At 36.4% G+C, this 8,582-nt stretch overlaps 2 protein-coding genes across 2 annotated transcripts; one reads left to right on the plus strand and one right to left on the minus strand.

Moving 5' to 3' along the window:
• Positions 1-828: 828 nt before the first annotated feature.
• mRpL30 (mitochondrial ribosomal protein L30) lies at positions 829-3,158 on the minus strand. The gene is made up of 3 exons (XM_088243690.1): positions 2,926-3,158; positions 2,624-2,750; positions 829-1,200 (listed from the first exon to the last, which is right to left on the minus strand). Exons 1-3 carry the CDS (start codon positions 3,045-3,047, stop codon positions 883-885), a joined length of 567 nt encoding a protein of 188 aa, XP_088099816.1. The 5' UTR covers positions 3,048-3,158; the 3' UTR covers positions 829-882.
• Positions 3,159-3,168: 10 nt separating this feature from the next.
• LOC148283557 (uncharacterized) lies at positions 3,169-7,362 on the plus strand. Its single transcript, XM_088243691.1, has 3 exons — positions 3,169-3,596; positions 5,462-5,685; positions 7,204-7,362. Exons 1-3 carry the CDS (start codon positions 3,341-3,343, stop codon positions 7,276-7,278), a joined length of 555 nt encoding a protein of 184 aa, XP_088099817.1. The 5' UTR covers positions 3,169-3,340; the 3' UTR covers positions 7,279-7,362.
• Positions 7,363-8,582: the final 1,220 nt, after the last annotated feature.

Genomic DNA, 8,582 nt, shown 5'->3' on the forward strand with positions numbered 1-8,582 from the left:
TTCATATTCATCATTAACTTTATTTTTAAAAAGTATAAAATAAGTTTATAAAATAGTTTAAACATTATCATCTTTACTTTAATTATTTTTCTGAAAATGGTACTCTGGCTTCTCAGGCGACTATGAATAATGCAATAAAATATTAAATTGCAATTTAGAACAAATAATTTCCATACAATTCGCCTCGCGGTCAAATTGTCATTTTGTTTTTCTATCATGCAAGAGGTCTCGAGTTCGAGCCCCGGCATGGTTGACATGAAATATTAATTTAAAAATGTGTTTTTAATCTAGAATATTGAATAGTCCCCGGACTGGCACCTGAAACAGGAGACTTGTCTTATCTTTATGTAATAAAAACATCCAATTCAACTAATTTATTAAAAATAACATGCAAATATCAAACTGAAATTCAAGACATACGTATTATAAAGAGCCGAATCACCCTCTAGCCGATAACGGATCAACCAATCTCAACAGAAAATGAAGCTACTCTCTGATAAAAATCCTGTAAAAGGAAATCGAGTGGAGATTAGTCCGCCTCGTAGTGTAGTGGTTGGCGTGTTCGCCTATTATGCTTGAGGTCCTGGGTTCGATTCCTGAGAGGTTCAACATAAAATATTTGCTTACAAGGCGGTTAAACACCACAATATTTCACTGTCCCTGGACTGCCACCTCAAGGCGATCAGTCTAGCGTAAGACTGACCACCTTTCCTTCCTGTTACACATGTTCGAGATACACAGCGTGTAATTTTTAAATGCAGTGCCCTGTGCACCTTCAGATAAAATAAATAAATAAAAGATTGAAGACTGGGGGGAAAAAAATGACAATTGAACGAATAGATATATATATTTATGCAAGACTAACAATAAAGATTAGAGCGATCAGTAGCCCCCGGATAAGGGATTGTCCCACTTGTTGCGGCAGTCTTTCTCGATGCGCTCCCGCGTGAGGCGGGCGGGTTGCGCGAGCAGGGCCTCCCGCGCAGCCAGCCGCGCCTCTAGAGAGTCCGCTCCATCCCCGCCCCCCAGCCTCCGCGTCACCAGGCACTCTCCGTTCTCCAGCAGCCGCGTGTAGTTCACGTCCTCAGCCGTAGGCTCTCCGTGGGGGAAAACGATGGGATCTATTCTCACCAAATGCTTGATTTTCCACAGGCGATTGTTATTTTCCGGAATATTCTTTACTATGGTGACACGAGTATCCTGCAAGTAAATGATACTATATTATTGAATGTTATGTAAATAATTGGATATAACCACTTACTTTTTTGCATCTACCGGTTTCGAGATGTACCATCAGTTGTACCTTCCCGAGGAAGAGACGACTATGTCCCAAAACCGGTAGACTTCGAAAAGTGATGACATTGAATAAAATGTTTGACCACAAAGTTAATAACTTCAATAAAGATACTGGATTAAAAGTACTTTATGCTGAAAACAAAATATTAAAATTGGACAACTTAGAAATTAAAAAAGCGATTCATAATAAGAAAAAAATAATTCATAGCAAAATAAACAATATTTCTTTTAGTCCTCTCCTGTAAGGGTGGTAATTTGATATAATATGAAAATATTGATATCAAATTACCACCCCTGTAAGGAAAAAAAGACTTGATTTATTAGGTCCACGTGTAGTATTTAGTTGACATGATAAAAATAAAATAGGAAATAATTCATTAGTTACGTAAACCTTGACGAAGAAGCTTGTTTGCTTTGAAACCGGTCGGTGAAATTTAAAAAAATAAAATTAGTGGTTAAAAACAAAGTTGTTTTATTTATTTTACAAAGTTAATGCTTTAAACATTAGTGATACTGTCTTAGATTAGTTTTTTTTGCACCACAACACGCCAGAAGACCCATATAGTTGTGCATTTCAGCACAGGACACCCGAGCTTCAGAAAAAAAACATTTAATTTTTGTGTTCTTACCGGGAATAGAACCCGGAACCTTCCGTGTGCGAATTGTGTGTCTTAGCCATTACACCATGGAGGCAGCAACTACTACAAAAACATGGTGTGTATCATGTACTGAAATTTCATTACAATTGTTAATTTCTATTTAAATGTTCTATGTTTGCGAAGTCAAAATAATAATGTCACTGAACTCAAATAACTTTTGAAAAGTTATAAAAATTTAAACTAAGTAATATAACTTTATATTTGCACTTCTGTTTTTTTGTTTCAAATTGAATTTTCATTCACAAAGTAAAATTTTAAGAAGAGCTCATTGAAACTATTGACGTTCGGTTTATTAAAGAATCTTGCAATTTAATAATCAATAATGCTGTTTCTCCACCGTTAAGTATAAAATGCATAAATATCATAATATGTAAATAATAAAAAATATAAAAAATTGTTTGTTATTTCCAGTATTAGTTTTTTTAATATTCATGTCCTGACTTGTTAGAATTTAGATCCGTGTAAGCCAGGACGATTTTTCCTAATAGTAGACATGGTTTTCCTATATGATAGAAATATTTTTATCATCACAACATAAATTCAACTGTAATGATGATTCACATAATTGATTATCACGCTATTAAATTTGATTTTCACTTTTTTCTATCATGGATGAATAGTCAGACAAAAGCTCATGCCGAGACTAGCATAAGTATGTGGTAGCTAACCTGAAAACCGATCTTAAAGTGTTCCAGTATGAGGCGAACGGTCTTGGGGACGCCGCGAAGTGACTTTGTTCTCTCTACTCGGAACAGTTTTGACGGTATCACCTCCGGATCCTTCTCATCGGGATATCTGAATGATAGAATAGTTTCTCAGTAAAAAAAAAAACTTAACATTATAAACAATATATTGCTTACGAATTAATCAAGTTTATTGAAGAAAAATACATACTATTTAATATTAAAGAGAGTATTTAGGGAATATTTCTGGTAGACATTATTTTAGCTGACACTTTAAAATCAATTACCTAGGGAAGTAAGTTATGCCGCCAGGGTATTTTACTCCACCGGGAGCTACATAGCGTTTACAGTGTTTGAATCTAGTAAGCACCGTAAAAGGATTTGAGATATTTAGTAAACTTTGGGACATTTTGTAGTGTGGATAGGAAATCAGGGTAATCAATTTTTTTAAGGTTATGTTTTATATTCAACAAATTACCACTTTTATGACTTCATTTTCTATGGTCATTACGTCAAAATCATTAAATCATAGACAACGCGATGATTGCAAATGGCAACATTTGATACATTTTGAAAACTGTCAAAAATGCATGTGTGTTTCGTGGTGACATTTTTTGAATTTTTCGTATTATTTTGATCATTTACCAGTGTAGGTGAACTAGGTTATACGTTGAATTCATGTTATTTAAATTAATTTGAAATATGGAAGCTCATTTCGTACCCACGAAATGCGCGTCGATGATGAAGGACGCCTCCTCGGGATTTAAAGTAATATCCTACAAAAGCCACAAGCCGAAGAGAAAAGTAGAGCGGACTGAGGAGTCGGCCGAGGCTCCGCGGGACACGCGGAAGGGCATCGACATTCAGCGCGCGCGGCGCGAGGTCATCAAGTTCGGCGTCACCGGCTTCGATCGCCGCGAGCAGCAGGAGGCCGGCGTGGCGCTCGCCGTCAGCCTGGGTGAGCCCCGTCTCCTTTCGAACCCTTATGGCTCAATATTTATTTCAGCGTAGGGTTACTGGATCTTACGACTTGTCTAGGATTTGCATCATCAGCTAAAGTATGCATCTGCAGTTTGGAGTCCCGCTTATTACTGCAACTCATATGATCTTGAACGAGTACAAAACAGTTTTTAAGATACATTCAATTTAAATTAGGTCTACCTGTTACAGAAATAAATTATAAATCCCTGATGACTAATTTTAATTTACCATTACTGTCAAGCAGGAGGACAATTATTGACCTCTTGTTTATTTATAAATTATTAAATAATAAAATAGATTGCCTAGAACTTAAATAAACTTTCGTATTCCACATAGACCAACAAGAGTAATTTTTTTGTTTTACAGTCATCATCATGGTACTAATTATTCATTGAATTCTCCAATTATTCGCATGCAGCGACATGTAAATCAATAAAGTGATGATTTAGATTTATTTTATACCACGCCACTGATGATCAAGTCCTGTGTTTTGAAAAAGAATTAACAATTAAAAATTCAAGTAATGATTAGTTCTACACTTTTGTTTTAACTCTTTACTCTTGTGTGTCTATAAATATTTTTTAAATTTATTATTGTATAGTATTAATATTTATATAAACCATGAAGTAAACTTTTAAACTTTCCTTTTAAAGCATTTTCTTTTTTTTTTCTCTTTTTTTCTTCTCTTCCTATTTTTTAAAACTGCTATTTTCTTTCACTTACCTTTCTTTTATATAGGTAAATATTAATATATTATACAGAAGTAATATTTCTTTTTTTATGTATGAATACTGTTTACCATTGTATACTTTACTCGGTGTTTTTGTTATTTTTTATTATTATGCTATTTTTTGTTTTATTTTTTTTCACTGGTTTTATTGTAATTATGTAAAAGGTTCATGGAACTGTAAATAAATAAATTTCTAAGCTCTTCTCGTGATTCTTGAGCTGAAAGTGTTGGAATTTTTTGCTGATAAAATACTGTATGCAGCATAAAACCATTACTTTAGTATTTGTAAATACTAAAAACCTTTTTAGGTCTCTTTGGTATACAATCAACACAAAATATTTTACACACTTAAAAACTACGCATTCTACACAAAATTAAATGAGCAATATTTTATAGATTTTTCATATTTGTTGTCTCTTGAAACTGTATTGAGGCTCTTGTCCTTGTTGTTTCTACAAATCCTGACATATCACACAAATTAAATTGTTTAGAGTTAAGAGCTTGCAACAAAGATGTCCGGGCTTTTAAAAACAAGAAACCTTAAAAGTTTGTGTCAAAATAAAACAATTTTTAAAAGCTTTTTATGTAGATTTATTATAGAAATAAAAGACGAGTGATACTTTAATCCACAAATTTGGAATATCCAGTGACTAGTTTCATCGCTTTCGCGACATCTTCGAGACTGGTCATCAAAAGCGATGAAACCGGTCACTGGATATTCCAAATTTGTGGATAAAGTTTCACTCGTCTTTTATTTCTATAAAAAATTACAATGAACTTCCATCAAGAATTTTCACTTACAAACTTAAAAGTGTATATTAAAAAAAAATCATGAAACTTGGGCATTAATTCTGTGATATTGAAATAAAGTGGTGCCAAGTATCTACTAGCTGATTGTGCAGGGGAGCCATTCAATGTTTCTTACTGATTTCATCCTTTGACATGTTTTGATCTATCTCAGGATAAACTTTCAATGAATAAACTTAAGAATGAAATATGTGAAGCAGTACAACACGTATTGTGTTTCTTGTAAGTTCGAGTTAATTGTACTTTACCTAATAGTACTTTGGCATTATACTACATGAATAGGCATTAATACAGAGTTCTCGCAGGAGCTCGCCCCCCGAAAAATGAGGCGCGCAACTATGCGGTGTTGCTTGCAGAGAAGAAGCGACAAGCGGCGCTGGACAGGAAGTACGCAGCTCAGCGGGGGGTCGGCAAGAACGCTCTGGGGGCCTCCACCGCGAGGAAGAAATTCGTGTTCAACAAGGCTGTCAGCAAGCCCTCCGCGCAGAACAGGAATACTAAAGGAGATTTACTACAGATTTATGGAAAGGTATTTTACCACTACCCGAGTTGCCTCTTCTACGCAATGCTTCAAAAGGGTCTCCCGGATGCATCTGGTAAAGTTCACACGTTCCACTCGGGAGCGGATGTGGAAGAAGAAAGAAGAATTTTACCATTCATCACAATAGGCCCTGTTTGTTTTACTAAACAAAACGACAGATTTTCCATGGCAAATGTATTTTACTTCTTATCCCATGTCCGCTCATTAAATCGAGCATATGGCGTTCGCTACTTGTCTCGAAACTTACGAGACAATAAGCGGACTAATATTGTTTCTTTTTATGAAAAAATAAACTTAGGTTTGAATAGAAAAATTGAATGATTTAAAATATAAAGTTAAAAAATCTCATTAAGATAATTAATCAACGTATAATTTATTTTTGCATCACAGCAGACCAGGAGGCCCAATTGTAGCGGTGAATTACAGCGCTGAACACCCAGGCTTTTGAAAAACACATTAAATTTTTGCATTCTCACCGGGAATTGAACCGGAACCTTCCGCGCACAAGTCGAGCATCTCAGCCATTGCACCACGGAGGCCGCCATTTTACATAATATACTTCACGTTTCTATCTCTTTAATGGAGCCAGTTGCTTTTGTTTAGAGAGGGAAATATGAAAGTGAAAAAAAAAAATGTGGCCTTATTTATTAATATTATTATTATATAATAAATAAAAAATTATGATTGTATTATAAAGGTCATAAGCCCTGTAAATTAAGGCATAGATTTTCACATTTTCTATTAATTCTTATCTAATTCGAGACATCTTTCTAATAAAAATTATAATAGGTTTTTTTATTTATATTTTATTTAAAAAGCTTTTTGTTTTAACCATGTAATATTTATTTATTTACCCACCGATTTTGAAGCTAAGCGAGCTTTATTCATTAACTAATATTATCAAAATTGAGAGACAGAAGAACCAACACACGGATAAGAGCGAGATCAAAGGTCACCGGCGTAGTCCACAGGGTTGCCAACCAGAAATGGAGCTGGGCTGGTCATATAGGCAGAACGAGAAGAAGGGAAAAGAAGTGTCAGCGAGCCTCGGACGAGGTAGTCTGGTGACATGAGACGGGTTGCAGGAAGCGGTGGGCTCAGGATAGGGAGACGTGGAAACTTAAGGGGGAGAACGAGAGACAGCTGATGTTGTTGATTACTACCCTAATTTATAATTTTGACAGCGTCTACTGAATATGAATTATTAGATAATATTCATTACTAAATCGTGCCTTGATAAGTGTAGCTTCAATATCGGTCGGTGATCAAATAAATATTTAGTTAAAAAAAACAAAGTTATTTAATTTTTATTTGAATTAAGATAATGAATATCTACAAAGTTGGTGCTTCAAGTATACATTTTATATTTAGTTAAGGTAGTTTATTTATGCCTCGCTTGAGGAACGGTTGCATTTTGAAACCGAACAATGTCAATTAGTATTTATAAAAGAATAAACTTTAAATTGTTTTGAAATGATAGTATTTTGATTGTAAAATATTTTATAGGCAACCATCGACACGACACCTTCCAAACCTCGCAGCCGAGGGCCCCCTGGGAACAAAAAGAAGAAGAAGCGTTAGTTGTAAAACTTTTCCAAAAAAAATCTTGTCAATACATTGTAAATAATCAAAGAATTATTATGATAAATATTTTCCGAACATTAGTTTGCTTGTTTATTTTATATTAGCCAACAAATGGTGAAATAGATTTTGGGCAGAAACAGATGATTATAACTAGTATTGTCTGGTTGTATAGTTTTACTCTCACAAATTTTATTGTCCGCCTCGTAATCAAATGGTCCGTGCGTTTGCCTTCTATGCGAGATGTTTTATTGTAACTATAATGAAGTTTTATCTTCTTTATTATCCCATCTTTTTATTTTCATTATAATCATTATCTTCTTCTTGCGGTGCCTTATCAGTCCCCCTGACGTTGGCGATCACTACAGCGAACGCATCTCAAATATGACCAAAGTGGTTTCTGGTTGGTTGGTTCTGGTTTGGAGGCGCCAGAAACTCGCCTTTCATCCTCTCGTTATCTGCTATGATCCCACAGTTATAAGTGTGATCACATTAGGAACCCGGGGTTCGCTACATGGACGCTAACGAGTTGGACTAGTCAGTAGTGCTGCCAATGGAATGCAACTGGGCATTTGCAGCATTTAATAGAATCACACCCTCCAGCAAGATGTGACTCACTGCGACCGTACTGACAGTTTGAAGTAACTATAATGAAGTTTTATTGTAACTTTCAAGGTTAATTGTAAATTACAAAATGTTGAACATTGCGAGAGACTGCTGCGAGACATTGCATACATTTATTTATTGCCTGGCTGTTTTTAACAGAACATACAATTGACGTTAATGCGCCCCCCGATAACACCTGTAACGTACGCGTTACCACGATAAAATTTCGCCGGTTCGTCACCCGCGTCTGCCGCAGTCAAGCTTCCCGGCGTAAGTGGGAAGCCGCCCTCCCAGACAGAGTCAAAGACAAAGTCGGAAGGTAGGAGCACAGCTGCGCCGACCGCAAGTCAACCTCAATAGCCCTGAAAAGGACTTTCCACCCGGTCCAAGTGGTGCAGAGAGGCGAAGGCAGTCAGCAGGCAGAGCGGAGCGAAGAGCGAAGTGCAGGAAGGCGAACAGGGCGGAGAACGGAATAAAACACGTGTGAACTGTTCAGAGTTAGGAACTCAACTAATTTATTCCTACAAAATAATCGCCTTATAAAGCGGTGCGCGTCGGGCTCCGTGAGTCGGCCATCCCACCCGCGCCGGCTGCCTCGGAGTGGTGGGGGTAGTTCTCCCCCGCCACTCGCTACATGCCGCCGGCCGCAGGTGGCGTAAATACGGGCGCTCAATGCCCGTACGGGCCATTTCGTCGGC

The sequence above is a fragment of the Micrasema longulum genome, unplaced genomic scaffold (genome assembly GCF_059751315.1).
Source record: "Micrasema longulum isolate JH-2025_06_02 unplaced genomic scaffold, ASM5975131v1 h1tg000224l, whole genome shotgun sequence".
Taxonomy (NCBI): Eukaryota; Metazoa; Arthropoda; class Insecta; order Trichoptera; family Brachycentridae; genus Micrasema; species Micrasema longulum.